This window comes from Rhizopus delemar, genomic scaffold (assembly GCF_000149305.1).
Source record: "Rhizopus delemar RA 99-880 supercont3.7 genomic scaffold, whole genome shotgun sequence".
Classification (NCBI taxonomy): Eukaryota; Fungi; Mucoromycota; class Mucoromycetes; order Mucorales; family Rhizopodaceae; genus Rhizopus; species Rhizopus delemar.
The window spans coordinates 96,325-114,408 of record NW_027137833.1 but is presented as its reverse complement, the minus strand read 5'-3'; the positions used below and the strand labels follow the sequence as shown (position 1 = coordinate 114,408).

General features: G+C 33.1%; 7 protein-coding genes across 7 annotated transcripts; 3 read left to right on the top strand and 4 right to left on the bottom strand.

Annotated features, from left to right (window-relative positions):
- Positions 1-8: 8 nt before the first annotated feature.
- RO3G_09239 (uncharacterized protein) lies at positions 9-471 on the bottom strand (the record flags this gene model as incomplete). The annotated part of the gene is made up of 3 exons (XM_067663824.1): positions 9-32; positions 137-175; positions 223-471. 3 exons carry the CDS (start codon positions 469-471, stop codon positions 9-11), a joined length of 312 nt encoding a protein of 103 aa, XP_067519925.1.
- A 2,708-nt stretch (positions 472-3,179) lies between these two features.
- RO3G_09238 (uncharacterized protein) lies at positions 3,180-4,211 on the bottom strand (the record flags this gene model as incomplete). Its single annotated transcript, XM_067663823.1, has 2 exons — positions 3,180-3,899; positions 3,948-4,211. The coding sequence occupies 2 exons, from the start codon at positions 4,209-4,211 to the stop codon at positions 3,180-3,182; spliced, it is 984 nt and encodes a 327-aa protein (XP_067519924.1).
- A 2,039-nt stretch (positions 4,212-6,250) lies between these two features.
- RO3G_09237 (uncharacterized protein) lies at positions 6,251-7,679 on the top strand (the record flags this gene model as incomplete). The annotated part of the gene is made up of 3 exons (XM_067663822.1): positions 6,251-6,462; positions 7,046-7,130; positions 7,278-7,679. The coding sequence occupies 3 exons, from the start codon at positions 6,251-6,253 to the stop codon at positions 7,677-7,679; spliced, it is 699 nt and encodes a 232-aa protein (XP_067519923.1).
- Positions 7,680-8,822: 1,143 nt separating this feature from the next.
- Positions 8,823-9,327, top strand: RO3G_09236 (uncharacterized protein; the record flags this gene model as incomplete). The annotated part of the gene is made up of 2 exons (XM_067663821.1): positions 8,823-8,881; positions 8,913-9,327. The coding sequence occupies 2 exons, from the start codon at positions 8,823-8,825 to the stop codon at positions 9,325-9,327; spliced, it is 474 nt and encodes a 157-aa protein (XP_067519922.1).
- Positions 9,328-11,529: 2,202 nt separating this feature from the next.
- RO3G_09235 (uncharacterized protein) lies at positions 11,530-12,223 on the bottom strand (the record flags this gene model as incomplete). Its single annotated transcript, XM_067663820.1, has 2 exons — positions 11,530-12,038; positions 12,214-12,223. 2 exons carry the CDS (start codon positions 12,221-12,223, stop codon positions 11,530-11,532), a joined length of 519 nt encoding a protein of 172 aa, XP_067519921.1.
- Positions 12,224-14,668: 2,445 nt separating this feature from the next.
- Positions 14,669-16,034, bottom strand: RO3G_09234 (mannose-1-phosphate guanyltransferase; the record flags this gene model as incomplete). The annotated part of the gene is made up of 6 exons (XM_067663819.1): positions 14,669-14,677; positions 14,736-15,233; positions 15,294-15,452; positions 15,510-15,782; positions 15,845-15,948; positions 16,010-16,034. The coding sequence occupies 6 exons, from the start codon at positions 16,032-16,034 to the stop codon at positions 14,669-14,671; spliced, it is 1,068 nt and encodes a 355-aa protein (XP_067519920.1).
- Positions 16,035-16,932: 898 nt separating this feature from the next.
- RO3G_09233 (uncharacterized protein) lies at positions 16,933-17,178 on the top strand (the record flags this gene model as incomplete). Its single annotated transcript, XM_067663818.1, has 1 exon — positions 16,933-17,178. The coding sequence occupies one exon, from the start codon at positions 16,933-16,935 to the stop codon at positions 17,176-17,178; it is 246 nt and encodes an 81-aa protein (XP_067519919.1).
- Between the last annotated feature and the right edge of the window lie 906 nt (positions 17,179-18,084).

Genomic DNA, 18,084 nt, shown 5'->3' with positions numbered 1-18,084 from the left:
TTTTTTCTTCATCTAAACTTGTAGGCAATTGTCTACATATCGATTGAATAGGTATAAATGGTGTGTCCCAAATGATTTTCTTTGTTTGATTCATAAATTGCTGCATCTCCTCATAGTTGCCCTTCCATTCTTTTACCTCATTGACTGATGTTGATTTCATTACTTTTGCTACTTCCTATGAAAGTATGAGCATAGATGTGTTTATTAGTTATCGATCATTACTTCAATCTCATTTATATCTTCACATCTCAAGTCGGTTTGTATGCCTTGATTAATATATTCTTTTTCTAGTGATTGAAGTTCTTCAATATCACATCTTGATTGACTGAATTCTTGCTCAGTCTTTGTAAACTGCTCTTCTAAATGCTTCATTCTTGCTTCAAATTCCCGTTTTAATAACTCACACCTTTCCTCTACGCATTCCAATAGTCTTTTCCCCTCTTCTTCTTTATAGCAAGATTGCTCATACATGCTGTTATGTCTAGCCAGCTCTTGTTCTGTTAAAATTGTCTTTCTCATTATGGGTTCAGACTTGATGGATATTTTATCGCGAGATCTACTGTCTGACTTTTTGTATTAACAATTAATTTTCTATCTTTATCTGCTCCACGTATTTACTTGCCAGAAGAAGGTAAACGTAAAGGCGATCTTTCTATAGATTCACAAGAAGAAAAAGAATCATTCAAGTTTCTATCTATGCTAGGATGGTTTATACTAGGATTGTTGACATATTTGTAATCAAAGGAGCCTTTTGAAGAAACAGACATTAAGAAGGAAATAAAGAAGAATACGTCACATTGAGAAAAATGAAACCTTTTTTTTTTCTTTGTTTATTAACCACTTTTAAGGAACGTGCGTTTTGTTTGTTTTTTAATTCCGCTCATTGTGATCACAACGTGAATGGACTTTGACAAACCTCATCGAAGGCAACTGCATTAAATATTTTATGCTTTTTGGCTTTAAAAAGCAGTAGCTTTATTGAAAGCCAATGACTTTATGCTTTTACAATGTTTAGCTTCTTAACCTGGTTTAAATGAAAATAGACAGCTTATAAAGACCAGAGAAATAGGGGAAACGATATAAAAAAGATTCTATTTCTAATTTAAAAAAGGGTTGAAATCATTCAACTGTTGTATTTGTATTTTCTGTTTGAGTTTTACATATTTCAATAGTAAGCTGAAACCATCCTATCCATGGGCTCTGTTGAGGACTGTCTTCTCTTTTGGTTGTTCCCAAAGAATACACTCTACTACTTGTTTCCTTAAATATATATAAATATACAATCCTCATGCTTTCAATTTAAACAAAAACACTTACCTCCTTGCCATATTGTCAGAATGGCCAAGTACTATCTTTTTTTGGCTTATTGGATATCTTCTCCCAGTTATACTGATTTTATACTGCTTGCTGATATTGTTCATGGGTAGTATATTTGCCTATGAACTCTTACAGCAACCATGCTTTTCTTGATAATAATTGTAACAATAGCTAGGTTGGTATGCTTTGATTTGCTTGCATTAGACGAGTGAGCAAATAAAGCGTAATGATCAAGAGGAAAACTGTGCCGAATGGATAGTATCTTGAAAATAAAAGATTACAAGTAGCAATTTATTTTTACAAGTTGCTGCCTTTAACAATATTGAATCGAGCATAGGTTGAATCATAAGGCAAATACAAACGACTGTCGCTTTCTTGCGAACAGAATATACTCTAGATTGGCAAGGTTAGATCAAGTTTCGAAATCTTTGGCAAACAAACTTGCTCTATTGAATTCATATAGTGTGAAGCAATTACTTTATGGGGAAATAGAATAAATAACAATCTCTATTAGTTGAAAGCAAGAAAGGTATACAATATTTTGATGGACAAGCTTATGACGACAAAATAAATAGCGCAATTTATAGTGATATTTTCTAGTAATCAGCATAGAGAGGTAGTCTCACACTATTAGCAACATTCTACAAAATATGCGTAAGCCCACTGGTTCAAAAAAAAAAAAAAAAAAGAAAAAGAAAAACACTGTCCCATTCTTAAGATTCTAAATGACGAGCAATATTAAATCGCTCTCTTACAGCTTGTGTAGAAAGCATTCGCTCCTTTAATGATTTGTCTTGATACAAGTAAGTCTGGACTATACATCACTAAACATAATAGATTGCAAGTGATCCCTGCCTTTTATGATAAAAAATCAAGGTGGTATTGTAGATATAATCACATGGATGGTAGTAAGCTGGTTAGAATAAAGGAGAAAGAATTCATTAATTTAACCAATAAATCATTATTAGATGCTTTACAGGTTCATTAATAAATAGCAGCTGTTGAATGTTGACGTGATATTTTTTACCAATACGATTCACAGAGTAAAGTAATCCTGTGATAGTAGTCCATGATTGCTTTCATACAAGACGGTATTATGAACTACAAGGAACTTGAACCAAGTACAATTGGATTATGATATTCTGCTATCAAAGTGATATGTATAGTGTGCATGAGAATAATGTATCAATCCTTTTTTTATTCAATAGTAAAGTAATTGGCTTATTCTTAATAAAGATGTGAAAACTCTCCAAATTTATTGAAATGAAAATTATCCTTGCTTCTTGTGTTGATTGGTATTTAAATGAACAAACCATGACTTAATATTCATTTGTTATTAACTTTACATTTTCTTGCTCAAATTACATAAATGTCTTTATTTACCACATTCTAGCAGCCACAGAAATATCAGGGTTAACTCGCATGATTTCTATATACAAATTTGCTGTTTTATTTTACTTTTATGCATATATCATTTGCTTCATTATTTTTATCAATAATAGCTCCCAAGCATAAAAAGGATACTTTTTATTGAAATACTCATAGTATTTTCTGATAGAAAAAAAGAATGGGCTTTGAATTTAAATAAACGCTTAATTACCAACAGTTCAAACTTCCAGACTTTTTTTGGAGTGTCTTGTGAAATCTGAAATCTCCAAATGTTCTACCGCATTTTTCAATCACTTGACAAGAAATGAATCTCATCTTATTAAAACAAAGTAAATCCGTACGTTGTAAAGTGCCTACTCTAGCAAAAATAAGAGGAGTGTTGGGTAAATGCATTGAAACATGGACACGTGTATGTATTTATTCCAGTTCAAATAAAAGCACGAGAATTATAAAAAGGAATTTGAAAATAAATTTTATTTACATTCATTCGACAGTAAAGATCTTCGTCTGTATTCACCACGTATGAATACATCTTTACGTCTTGGTAAAAACCCTCTTGGTTTGAGGGGACTTGACAGTTTTCTTGTTCTCATCATATTTAATTCTGCAGAGATCATTCTTAAATGGTCAGGATTTGATCGGGTATCTCTTGTGTATGTATTGGTTTCTGGGTTAAATCTAGGCTGAGTCGTTGCTTCTGATCTTCTTTTACGTAGACGAGGTCGAGGTGGTGGAAGTGGCATGGGAATTAGTGGTTTCTTTATTTGACGAGGTGAAGTGGATAATACGAGTGATCGACGTAAGGTCTCTATCCAATTACTAGGTTCATCCAGTTGAGGAGGAGGAGAAGAAGACATGGCAAAATATTTGGTAGTCTTTGTTGAAGGCCTTACTGACTTGGAAAATGATGAAATTGATCTTTGTCTTATTAATGTCTTTGGTCGATTTTCTTCTGTTGGTACATCATATCCACTCTCGTCATCATCGTCATCATCATCATCGTCATCATCATCCTCCTCTTCCTCTTCTTCCATTTCTTCCATATGAATCATACCTATGTTGGATGATATTGTCTTTTTAGCCCCTACATAAATAGGAAGCTTTTCATGTTGCTGAGCACTCAAGGAAGGTGGTGGCATATGTAAAGGTAGCACTAAGAAGTCAGTTGAAAGAAAGTTACGAAACGAAGGTTTCTAAATAGCATGTAAGAAAAAAGACAAGTAAAATGAAGTTTTAATTACCAAGTCTTCTTCATCAGGTATACTTTCTTTACTATCAACAGCAAGCCAATTCTCAACATAAGATAGACGGCGTATAGCTGGCTCTTTTGGCCTTTTCTTTTTTTGTTTTCGTTTTAAAGGTGGTATAGCACCATAGGGTTCAGGTGCTTGTGCAGCTAATTGTTTAATAATGTCTTTATAAGATTGTTCAGTATCCGTAGTTTGGTTAGATTGGGGTATTGAAACAGGATCTGAGCGAATGAGTGAGGAAAATGTAGTTGACATTATTAATAAGAAAAATGAGATTAATGTAAAAAAAAATGTGTAGGAAAAGATAAAAAAGTAAAGACTTGTTGATATTTTGGACGTTTTTAGATTTTTTTGAAAGTAAAAATTGAAATTCAGATATTTTACTTTCTTGGGTGATTATGCTCTGCAGATTGGGCAAAATGTGCTTCTCTATTCTCTACTGCTTTTAATTAAATATACTCAAAAACAAAGCTATAAATATCTAAATGGCTATAGTAAAGTGTTGGGATCCTATGATATGAGCCTCTGAAGAGAGTCAAATAAAATAAACGACCTAATGGAAAACTCAAAACTGATTCTGTTTAATTAGCCTGAAGCAGTATTTCATGGTACGTCCAAAGCTCAACTACAGCATGATAAGATCTATGCTTATTTACTTTATAATAATTGTCTAATTTTGTAGAATTAATGCTCGACAAGTGTTAAATAAATTGTATCTTTCTCAACTCTTGAACTTTACATGTATACTATCTCAATTTGAAACAGCATTTCTCGATGAAACTGACAATAAAAACTATGCTAAAACTGACTAGGGAGGTTATCCCTAACAAAGATCATTTGCAGAATGCATGATTTATGAAATAGAAACCTGAATCTGTGACTAATAATTGGAAGAAGCCCTACATAAAAAGGCTCGATGCCTTTTTAAATAAGTAAAAGGTACACTTTTTCAACGTCTACTAATATACTCTCTTTTACTACCTTGTTAATTATCTCTCATTTCTACCCTCTATAGTAGCTGTTCAATAAAAAATTTCAAAAGCTATTTTGTATTGTAAAACCGGTTAACAGATGAAACCTCAAGCAGAAAGAGGAAAAGATACGTTTGCACATCCAATCAGAAAACACTGGTTCATACAATGTATCCATAGTTAACCACTTCCTTGAATATTGGTAATTCATTTGTTTTAGTTCAAATGTGTAAATTTCTTTGTCATGGGAATCTAAAGAACCTTATAAAAGCAGCAAAGCCGAATTTATTTGGAAAGTGATCAAGGCACAAGATCAACCTGGATTTGCAATATGTAGAACGTTATTAACTAACAGGTCAAATTCGTTTATAAGTTAGAAGACTGCTAAATTGAATAACCATTTATTTGAAGTATCCATTTAATGACATCAATTTTATGATACAATATTTATGTAAAATAGTGTCACTATAAGGGTATGTATCATTGAATTATGTATTTTTTAATGAAGTCAGTTTAATTTGTTTTACAAGTACGCTTTAGCAATGTTAATCCAAAAAAGGAAAGACTAGCATGAGAGAATTTTCATCAAGACAGTAATTCTGACACGTTTTGGGCAAGTCATCAGCCATATTCTTGCTGCGTTTGTGTTTGATAAATCGCTCGATTAAGGAATTATTAAGCTTGGAGAATTAAAAACCCATATTGATGACTGTGCTATATAGTATGTGGTAGTAAGTTGATTGTATGGTTCATTCTTAGCCCTTGGGTTACTTTTATGATATTATTCATTGAATCAAATGTAGAGGCATACACGCACATGTGTAACAAATCTTAAAGTGTGAACTACTGACATATCTGAATAAGGAACATTTGGCTTGCTCTTTACAAATTACAGTATGATTGGAATCAGCTTGTGCATAACTAACAACTAATGTAAATGATTTACTTATAAAAATATAACCCTAATCATATATTGATTGCCACTTCACTATGAAATGGGGTATCAATAACCATGAGGAGCACATGCAAAGCATTTATTGAATAATAATTAAAGTTTCTTCACAATACAACTAACAGCCTCACACAAATCTGCAAAATCAATACCATCCAATTCAGTAAAAAATTGTAATCGTGCTTTTTTCCAATAGCTATAATACTAACTTGGAAATCTAAGGGCAAGCTGTGATTATTAGTTATTTGATTGAGTAATGCAAAAACATCAACTACATACTTTCTATTTTTATAGTAAGCAAGGCTTTGAAAATTATATAGACGCATCAACGTTAAGGCCATTGCCACCAATTTCCTTTTAAAATTTTTTATATGAGTACACGTTTTTTCTATGAAGATGAACAAGGAAAACTTGTTAATGAGGAAGATAATGATGAAATGGCTTGGGATGCCGAATCTCAACCTTTCCATTTGAAGACTCTGGCTCGCATCAGATTTTATTGTGATGCACAAAAAAAACAACAGATCAAAGAGAATGTTGGGCTAGACACTGCCATGGAGGAGTTTGAAGAGAGCGTCAAAAAGTAAACTAAGCATTACAACCAATATTCTAATAAGTAAAAACCCCTCTTTGTTTATTACAATAAAGTTAATCTATTCAACACTACCAAATCTGGACGTCTAGCTAGCAGGATTGCTGAACGCACAGCACAAAAATGGGGCTAAAGGTATTGGAGAATATAAAGACTGGTGTCTTTCAACGAACAAACTAAATTGGTTAACAGACCAAATACTCAGCTTGAAGAAAAACACCGAATTTACCTTCTCAACTTCTACGACAAGAAGTCGCAAGCTTGTTTAGTTGACTCAGTGTGTTCTCTTACCGAACCATTTGCAAATTTCACTTTAAAGAAGAGTAGGGTTCATAGTTTTTTGAAAAGAGTGCAACCTTTCCTTTAAGAAGATTACTGTTCATCTAATAGCGAGAAATGATCCAACAAAAATTGCTGATCGTTTAGTGTGGGTTATGAAATAGCCTACAATAAACATGAATTTTCTCGAGAATTGCTTTTTTGTTGATGAGTCTGCGTTCAACAGCAACATGAAACCCACAGGAGGATGATCTTTAAAGGCCACGCCCTCTATTGTATAGACTCCTTCCACAAGGGTAGTATCGCATACAACATTAGGAAATGCTTCAGCAAAATCTGTAGTATCTGGGATTGAGAAGATCTCAGAAAGACTAGCCAAAGTGAATTAAGATTGATTTTAGTAATCACAAAAGCAAGGCTGCAGACAGTACCAAAAAGGCCACCAGAAAAAAAAAAATAATCGACAAAATTTCAGAGCAAATCGGTTTTTATCTTTATCAACAAAACAAAACAAAAAAAAAAAAAAGAATCAAGAAACTTTCTCTCTCCTATTTTCTGGTCTCTCTGTCCCCGCTGGACTGTACCTAAAACGAATCTATGAAGAACATGGTCCTGAAGGAGTAGAAGCTCATCTCAACAATTATCTTAACCAGTGCGAAGATGAAGGCTATCAGCCCATTGAATATATCATAGGCCTAGGTACTGGAACTCGTCAGGAATTTATCAATCATATCATCAACCAGCTTGCTCTTAACAAAGGACAAATGGAGGCTCCTACCACTGCTACGCCGTACAACCCTGAAATTGGAGAAGATTTGACTCAGCCGGACAGTATCTTAAGCCTGTTGAACACGGACGATCTCTTTGATGTTATATATAATTGTGCCCATCAAAGCTCTGAACCTACTGAAGATCCCCGTCATTCATGAATATTTCATGATTGAAGTATACGCTCAATACATGGGAATTATGCAAGAACAAGAAAACCTACAAGAATCAAATGAACAAATCATTGTACGCCTACTTTGGCACATAAAAGCATGGACTCGTTTGACATTTAATGGAATAAACCAAAGATGGGGTGAAGAGATTTACTGGGAAATAAAGTATAATCAGTTAAGGAGATTGTTGCCAAACCTTGCAAACCACTGGGTACTAGTAAAAAGAATAAGGGATGATGACCCTTTGCTTCAAGTTGACAACCAGACCAAGGACGGTCTTCTTCTGGTGGGAGGGTCTGCAGCGTAAATGATGAAATTTTTGGATCGGGGAACAATGATGATCACCAGAACAAATTTTGATGTCGGTCGACATAGATTGCAAACAACATAAACAATAAGCCACGACTTTGTTTATATAAATAAGATGAATATTTTAAAAAGTAATCTTTCTTTTTCTTTTTCTTTTTACCTATTCTTTATGATCTGATACCTGAGTTATCACGAATCAAGAAAGATCTTGTGGGCACTACTCCAAGCCAATTTACTTAATCAAAAGAACCATTAAACGTTCAATCAAGTTAATCAAACTCAAGTCATTCAAGGCTTCAAACCTCAAAGTAAACGAATCTACATCACTTTAATACAATCCAAATCCCAAGTACTAACAAGTTACAATAGTTCCAACAACTGCTGATCCTTTTCTGTTAATTTTGTCGGGTTCATTTGTTGAAAGAGTTGTTGTCGAAGAAAGTAAGAGTGATTTACGGTTTTTGGTCACCATTTGTGCCCAAGATCTCTTAGCTGAAGAGGATGTAGACGATGTTGCCTTAGATGTCAAGAAGGATAACTCGGCTAAGCCATCGCTCTGATTGAAATTACTGTTGTCAGAAAGAACCATGAGGAATTCAAACACCTTCAAAAACTATGGTAGCATGATTGTGCAACCAAATCGATCAAAAATTATAATTCATAACATTGATCCCTCAATAAGTTCCACCACTGTTTCCCCAGAAAAACATTATATAGAATATTCAGATGATGCAAGTAGCTCTGGAAATAGATTATGGAAGAGTCTTGCAAAACAAAAGAAAAAAAAAAGAAAATATTTAAACGCTTATTTGAGTGGTTATTATGTTGACACAGATTTTGGAAACGCCAAAGAAGCAGATTCACTCTGGAAAACAAATGAAGTAAATGTGACAAAAACCCCCGTCGTTTTAGACAAGTGTCTGTGGAAGGATCTCAACAAAGAAAATATCTATCGGACAGTCATGTGTTGTCACTATCATATATTTTCTTATTCTCATCTGCAAACAATTATGTCTTATCCAAGCTACCTCCTGATGAGCAAAAGTTGATAATGAAAAGCCTAAATGCCAAAGAGCATTTGAAGCTTGTAAACAATGAAGTAATGAATGCATGCCAACAAACAAACAGTATTTTAAATGATGAAGAAATGACCATGGACAAAGCAGAAGAAGCCATTGATGAAATTAAATCAGCAGGCCAAAACAAAGGTGTCAAGATTGCATCAAAAATTGTTTCAAATTTATCCTTTAAAATTCTAAACACAGTTCTAACAACCAACAGCAAGGAGAGGCTGCTCTCATTATTGAGAATGTACGTTCTTTTCTAAAGAACTGTGTTATTTCTCGAATTGAATGCGTTAAATTTGAATGTCAAGTACACAAAAATGATCTTTTCTGTGTCAATCAGAATAAATGCTAATACATTCTTAAGGCTAACGTATAGATTAACCCAGTCAGCTGATGGTCAAATAATGATTCCAGACCTTGTGCTATTTGTTGAGCCTCACTCGGCTACAAACTATAAGTTTTTTTTTTGTAAAAGAAAAAAAAAGTCAATTACCAAAATAATTATTTGGAAAACGATTTGGTAAAATTAGGCAAAGAAATGCACACAACATTGAATAAGTTGGTAAAGAAAAGGGTTAAAAACCTTGAAGTTGTTGGATTGCTGGTGGAAGGTAAAATATGTTGTCTTATTGCTTTTAATACACATTTACTAAAACCCTTTGAATAAATTTCCATGCAGTAGCATATAAAATGAAGTTAGAATACGATGGATAATACCGAATGATCGAAATTGCTCGATTTAATTTTACAAGAGACAGTACTGATGATGTATTGTTAATACTAGCAATTATAGAAAAATTAGATCAAGTAAAGGAGATCATTCAGGTCACGATTAACAAGCTATATAGATGTATTAACGGAGATGAAGAGTTAGTTTACTTAACTCCATACATCCGTCAAGCATGTAAAGCCCCTGTATCAATATTAACATAAAATAAACTATCGCATTTTCGATCTTTTAATAGTATGTAGCAGTTGACTTTCATTAAATAGCGTTATTTTATATGTTTAAAAAATCTACTCACTCTTGTCCCATTACCGCGTAACACAATTTTATTTTTGTTCATGTATAAGCAAGATTATTATTAGAGAGCCCTAAAGACATAATGGGACAGCATAAGAGTTTATGATCATTAAGAGGAAATATTTGAGTTGGTACAATGGGCAATTTAGCCCTGAAGACGTAGACTTGGATCAGAATATAGCTGAATTACTAGAAAAGGTGGACGAAAAAAGAAATCAACACAGCTAACAGGCTAAAAAGTCAACTTCAAGAGCCACAACGTCAATACCTTTTGGACTTCTATGACGAAAAGCTTTTTACTACAGCCCAGGAAGTTATTAACAGTTTAACAGAGAAATTTAAAGACTTCAGTTTTAAGACATTGACAGTTAATAGCTACAATTTAAATGAACGTAGGTTGATTGTAAAAAAATTAACAAAACATCCAGAAAGGATAATTCAGCACAAATTCAACAGCGATTTGATTAGGTTATGTAATGGAGAGAGACAGACATGAATTACATGACAAAGTGTGTATTTGTAGATAAAACTGCTTTTGATATAAATATGAGACTAGGCTATGGAAGATAGGTGGTCGGAACACCAAATATAGATGCTACACCTTCAGGAAGAGCCGAATCTTATTCAATCCTTGGAGCAACTTCAGCTAAGAGGGTTATTAATGTAAAAGTAAAATTGAAGCAACCAATAAAAAGTATAAGAACAAAAGTTAATTGTGGAAAAAGAAAGCGATAATCTCCTTAATCATCAGGTACAATTAGTAATATTTATTTCAACTTTGTAAAATCAAGAATAAAGATTTTGTGCAAGCAACAAAGTTTTGCAAATCGCTACAGCGTATTACAAATAAGTTCATCATTATTTCAACCTTTGGACTATCGAAAGAGAGACACAGGTGGATACATTGAAGAAGTATTTAACATCATCAAATGGATTAAAAGCAGCGGTAGTCCGATAGTTTTGAATTGAATGTCTAAATTGAATTTATTTAGAAAGGATTTGCATACTTGCACTCTTTGATGAAATAAAACCCCACACAAGCAAAATGTAGTTGTCTCTCATAGGTTCTAATATATTGGTTTATTTATATCACTGAAGACACCACAAATTGTGTTTTGCCTTCATTGAATAATATTTATTGCAAAAATAATAATAAAGTATTATCGAGAAAAATATCTTCAATTGACTAACAAATAAAAGACTAATCTCAAAAGAAAATAGGTGGTAACTCGAGAGCTCAAGAACTATGATATTTACCAGTGCATTAATTATAACAGCAGGAAAAAAAAAAGAAAAAAAAAATACATTAGATGATATTTAAAATGTTTTTGCTTTTATTTTATGCAATAGAATCAAAGCATCTAACCATCCACACTTCTTTGCCTTTGCTTACTTTTTTTTGGCTTTTTTTTTCTTTAAAACTGTCAGCTTTAACCATTTACTTATCGTTGGGACACAAGAATGACAAAATAGATCCGCTAGTCATAGACTTGCAGTTCTCTGCAGGTGCATCTTTAGCACAATATCTATTTTCATTCCTTGACAATTCTACTCTAGCGCCATTTTCACAGCCAATGAAAGTGACACCTTTATCTGTATATTCCTCACCATTACCACGATTCTTTGCTACAAATTGTGCTTTGCTTGTCCAAAAGCTAGTAAAAGGACAGCCGCTTTGATCCGCATCACCAAACATGGTACAGATACCTTCGTCCGTCTTGTACTGAAGTTTCCAATAACCGCTTCCAGAGCATTCTGGCGAGAACCATACAGAGGCATGCGAATGGCCGTGAGGGCTTAAAGCATCTACATAGCAAGTCTTGTATTGTTTGCCGTAATTGTTGGCGCTATTGGGTGCAGGGACAGCAATACCACTACTTCCTTTGCCAAAGCCCAAGGCCCATGATCTCAGATCAGCTTTACAAACAGTAACGTAGATGACCAATACTAGTAATAATGAGATATGCTTCATTTTTCTTTTTTTTTCTTGCTTCTAAGTTAGTGAGAAGGATAGAGGGGGGAAAGAAGGGCATGTGTATTCCCTATTTATATATTTTTATTTTCTGTACCTAATTTTCCAGAATACCATTACATGTGCAAATGTATCGCAGATTTCATTTACTGAGTTGCATGATAATTTTGTGATCATCGGCAATCTGTCAAGGCTCGAAAAATGGATGCGACATTTTTTATTGCTCTTCTTTCACAAATGCTTTATCTTTATATTTTAAAAAAAAGGTGGTCTCTAGTGAAAAGATGATTTCTTTCATATATAAGCTTGCTATAGATCTCTTGAATGGTAAATAGTCTGTACAAGGTAAATAAAGTATTCATAAATTCATTTTTTTTTCTTGTGGCACATTAGCAATGTCTCAGTTATCATGGATCAATTATAATTAGCGTAATCTCTGTTCAAAATGTAAAACAATGATTCGGTTACAAACAAGTGTAACATCCTTTTCATTCTGTGCTGCTTGAATAGCTGAAATGTAGTAGACATGAAGCAATAACGATGATTCATAGACTTTAATACCTTGTAAAGCATATCTCCAAATCAACAAAAAAAGAAATACATATATGTATCTATGCTTTTAATACTACCAACTGATAATCTGTCCAAGACAATAAAATAAAATAAATCTTATTCCCATTATTAACAGTATGAAAAACAATGTTACTATTAAGCAATCTTTGCTACTGCCGCTACAATCACTTCGAACTATAACGATATTATCTGGTACCAGATGATAGTACTTTCAATTTGTAAACACATGCAAAGTAACGTAAAACTGTGACATATTACGATCTTTTTTTTTTTTTTTTTTTGGTTTTTTCTTTGCTTATTTGTTTTCTGCTTTATTGGATCCTAACCTATTTAGATTCCTAATCCTTGGTTTCCTCTGCTGTTTCAGTTGGATTTGTAATACCTTTGAGCTTGTAATATTTTCATAAGTTTGATCAGGAACTATAAAAAATGTATGAAAACATAGCTATCTTTATATGCAAAAAAAAAAAGTTTGTAATTTCATTGCGCTTATAGCTTATAGGAAGAGTGATAAGACGGTGGTATCAAAATGATTTTCTTAAATACATTCTCATACAAAAGTATGATAAGCTTAGGATATCATTACATTAGCGAGTAAATCAATTAGTAAAACTTTATATTACATCAGTCAATACCTGTTTCAGAATTTTCTAAATATCCCTTCGAATAGAAAAGTTACCTAAAAACATTGTTCTAAAACTATATCCTTCTTCTTGGAGATATTAATTTATTATCATCCCACACTTGCTGATGAACTGACAATATTTGAATATTATATTGTTTTCATAACTCTAACTACAGTGGTTAGTTATGTGTAATTCATAAAGAATATGTATACCTTGTGCTTAGTAGAGGATTTTTGGATTTAATAGTGTTCAATATGTAAGCATATAACAAAATTCAAGTTTTACTCTTCCTTTAAACAGCAGCTTTTATAATCTCCAACATGATATTGCCAATCTTAAAATGACCGTTTACTTTTTAAACCGTTCCTTCCATTCTAGCGCTTGCTTCTGTTGCGACTGTGAACATAATAATTTTTGTATTTTTATTTCGCTTTTAATAAATCTGAGGAACGACTGTATTATTCTTCATCTTGTAGTAGGTTAAGTTAGTAAGACAAAAAACGATGCTTTCTTTTTTTTTAAAAAAAGAGCAATATTAAACGAGTTTGCTTTTATAAACATTAACTTTATTCATTTTTGATTTTTAAATCTTAATATCTTGAAAACTCTAAAAAAAATTCTATCTAGAGATCGCATTTTCCAGACGTCTTTTCATTAATAAACCAAGACAATATATCTACATTAACAGTAACAAATCTCCGCCGGAAAGATTGTTTCGATAAAAACACAAACAATCTAGGCAAGGGAAGTCATCTAATGCCATGCTCATGATGGTTAAGATATTCTTTATCATAGCTTGAAAGTGTATGCACAAGAGCATGACTAGATTTCCTTGGGGTTGCAGATAGTGTTCTTTAGTGTTACTTATAAGATCTTAAATTGGTATGCACTGACAATGGTTGCTCTTATTTCTTTAGTTTATCGATATTAGGAGCCTATTAAGGATTCTCTTGATATACTGGTTGATAGCAGTAGCCTTTTGCGAGGATTCAAAATTTTTTTGAAGGCATGAATGTAGTGTTATAAACAGATAGGCTAATTAGGCTTATAAAAAAGTATATAATGTTTGTCATTTCAATTTACTAGAAAGAAATTTTGTAACGTATTAGGTTTTTTTATCTTACTTCAAGATTTAAATTTCTAGTGCCTGCTAAAGAATCTCCAGGTAGCCTTTTCATTTTATTTTAAGGAGCTTTTATTTTTTTAAAGAACCTCACTCTTTAGAAATTCAACTTCTTTGGACTTTACTTTTCTGGGGCTTTGTCTTCATAGGATGATGATAAATTCAAAGCAAAGGAAACTAGGCTTTTGAAACAAATGACAACTCAAATCCTTTTATACTTTTCCATTTTAAAAACAAGTGAAACACTCACACTTTAAACATGATTAAGGATGTTCTTTGTGTATTAATGAAGCTATTATAATATTTTAATGTATTATTTACATGATAATTTGAGGTTCTGTAATGTTTACAGAAATAGATTTATGAGGAAGGATGGATCCACCATTTACATAGATTTCATCACTAACACTAACATCGTCCCCTAACACTGAACACCCTTCTAATCTGGACCAACGGCCAATAGATGAGTGCCATCCAACAATACTTGATTGAACCCATGCATAGTCTTTCACTTTAGTTCCTTCCATGATAACACATCTCTGAAGACGAACACCATCTCCAATAACAACATTAGGCCCAACTACTACATTGGGTCCAATACGACATCCTTTGCCAATCTTTGCTGTAGGATGAACCATAACATTTCCTTTGTAGACATAATCTAAATTAGGATTGGCCAAATCTTCTGGTTTTGTCTTTGTCAAGTGAGATAAATAGAGACATGTACCAGTCAAGTAATCTTTTGGTTGTCCAACATCCATCCAAAATCCTTCTAAATCAAAAGTATGAAGTTCACCATCTTTGGCAATAAGAGGGAAAATTTCTTTTTCAATGGAAGTGGGCTTTAACTAAAATAAAATAGGGCTTAGATTATACGCCTAGTTAACATGCTTTTTTTTTTAGCTTACCTCAATACGGTCCAAAACAGAAGGATTAAAGAGATAAATACCAGCATTAATTTTGTTACTAATGAACTCTTGAGGTTTTTCAACAAAACGTTCAATCTTTGAAGATTGGGGTTGATTGACAACTACACCATACTTTGATGGATCATCTACTTTGGTTACCTATAAGACACTAAGTTTAACATACACTATATGATGTGAACAGCAGCAACTACTTACAATAATAGTTCCTTCGTTTCCGTGAGACTTGTGAAAATCCCTAATTTGTTCAAATGGATAATCACAGATAACATCACTGTTCAATACAAAGAAAGGAGAATCATCTTTACCAAGAATCTCTCTTGCTAAGGCCAATGGACCAGCTGTGCCGAGAGGTTCAGTTTCAACAGAGAAAGTAATATTTACATTATATTCTTTTTCATATTCTTTTAAAGCAGCTACCATAATCTCTGGTCTGTAGTTTACAGCTAAGACAATATCTGTCACGCCAGCCTAAGTTTGTCAAAAGCGTACATAAGAAACCTCTTTTAAGAAATATATTTAGTATATTTTACCTTTGATAAGCTTTCGATTTGGTGAAGAATCATGGGCTTATTAGCAAACTCAACGAGCGGTTTAGGTAATGTAAGTGTAAGAGGTCTAAGACGAGTACCGAAGCCTACATTTAAACAAGTATTTATAAAAAGAAAGCTTATAGATTATACTTTATCAAAATTTACCACCAACGAGAATAAGAGCCTTCATATTATATTATTACAGATGATTGAGAATGTAGAGAAAAAGTGATGAAGAAAAGAAAAAGTACTAAAGAAAAAGAACAATTTTAAAGGCAATGTTGCACACACACTAAAAAACCCAACTTTGCCCAATTAAAACTCGTCAGCCAACGTGCATTTATTTTGGGCGATCCATTTTGTAGTCTGTCAGCCTATAATCTAACTTTGTAAGAAATGGTTTTGAAACATAAATAACCTTATAAAGTTTAGTTTAATCATGGTCTCAATAATCGTCATCACAAATAAGGAGATTAAAGTCTTTTGAAATATATTTGATTGCAATCAGTATTAGATAAAATTGTAGCTTAGTTTTGATAGTGGAAGTTGCAGCTTATTGTTTCCTTGTTTATTGCAAAACTAATCTAACTACAAATTGATATCTTATATATGATAATTCACATTCTTTTTGTTAATGGAATTCTACACTGACCTGATCTGAGCTTATAGCAAAGAAAAACAAGTAGCTTTTTAACCAACAAGCATCTGATAAGCAATTTTTATCGGGACCTGGATCACCCTACTTCCCAAATTTCTTTTATTTCAAAAAACTACCGACGTGATATTTCAAACCCATTAATTAACAGATACTCCACAAACAATCTTGCCAAGCACTTATATTTAACGAATTATAAAACTCGGCGTCTTTTTCTCCATATAGCCTATACTCAGTATCATCACTAAGAGCAAAATCTATAGTAATCAGTCTCTCTGCTAATTGAATTTGTGAACTTTTAACTGTACAAATCAAAACACGAAGTCGCTTACTCCGTTGGCGTCTCGGTTGGCTTCCTGGTGGCCTCCCCAAACCGTGTATCTACCACCCATTTGACCTACTAACAAGAACTCATGCCACTGAATGTCTTCATATGCATCGACGCCTGCAAATGCCACGATCTATCCCTGACCCTCTGTCATTTCTCTTAAACAAGCTGCCCACTTCCAAAAAGAAACCAACCGACAAAAACCGCTCAAAGCATATTGCATGGTCTATTCGTTGGCCAATTATCTGTCAGATTTTACATGAACTAGATTACTTGCATCACGATCAAATCTCTCCTGATGTTCCCCCTCTTGGTCAAAAGTTATTATCTTGGTTATTCTCTAGCTCTTAAATGTATTGATTACACCTTCCTATCATCTTCCCTTCTTTATCCTCTTTACCTTTTTGGCTATCAAAAAGGTTTTTAGTTTCTCTAACACTTCTTTGAACTGGCCCGGGCAATACAATATGTCAAATATTATGTGCTCATTTTGGGTTTTAAAATTTTTTACAAATAAAAAATTATTCTTTAATCGTACAAATCAAAACCTCGACTTTTTTTTTGGATGACACAAGGTTGCACAGGGTTATGAAGACAAAACAGACAATTGCCTCAATAGACGTAATTCAACGTGAAGTCAAAGACAAACATAGTAATTCTAAAATATTAGGGCCAACCAGACAAAACAAAAGCTTAAATACATTTGCTTCTATAGTTACAACCTATAAAATTATATGGAGCAGTAGCAAGCTTACAAACCTTTTATTACAGATGATGCTCTTTAATGAGTTTAACTTGGTTACTTCATAATTACTAAATAAGGATGATACCCTGATTCACCGATTGTGTAACGTGACTATTTAAAGGTTTTCACTAAATATGTTTAAATTTTGATTTTATTTATACAAAAATTAATGATCACTTTGAGCGCATGGTGTCTAATATTGCATCGTTTTCGCCCTGGTCAGATCAATAAAAAATTGAATGGAAGCTAAAAACCTCTTTGGGGATCAAGGGTAAAAAAGACATGGGAGGAAGAAAAAGTGAACAAGTGAGTATCATTAGTAAGGGGAAGAGGGTAACCAATCGAGGAATCTTTGCCCTGGTTGGAATGGCGGTGACAGTTGGTCCTTATCATGGAATAGGTAATCAAGTTCATAAAATATAGTACAGATGACTGGCCATCGAATAAACCATGGAGAGACAGAGTGAGAGGAACAAGGTATTCTATTTGGTAATTTGCTGAGAAGGAACGAC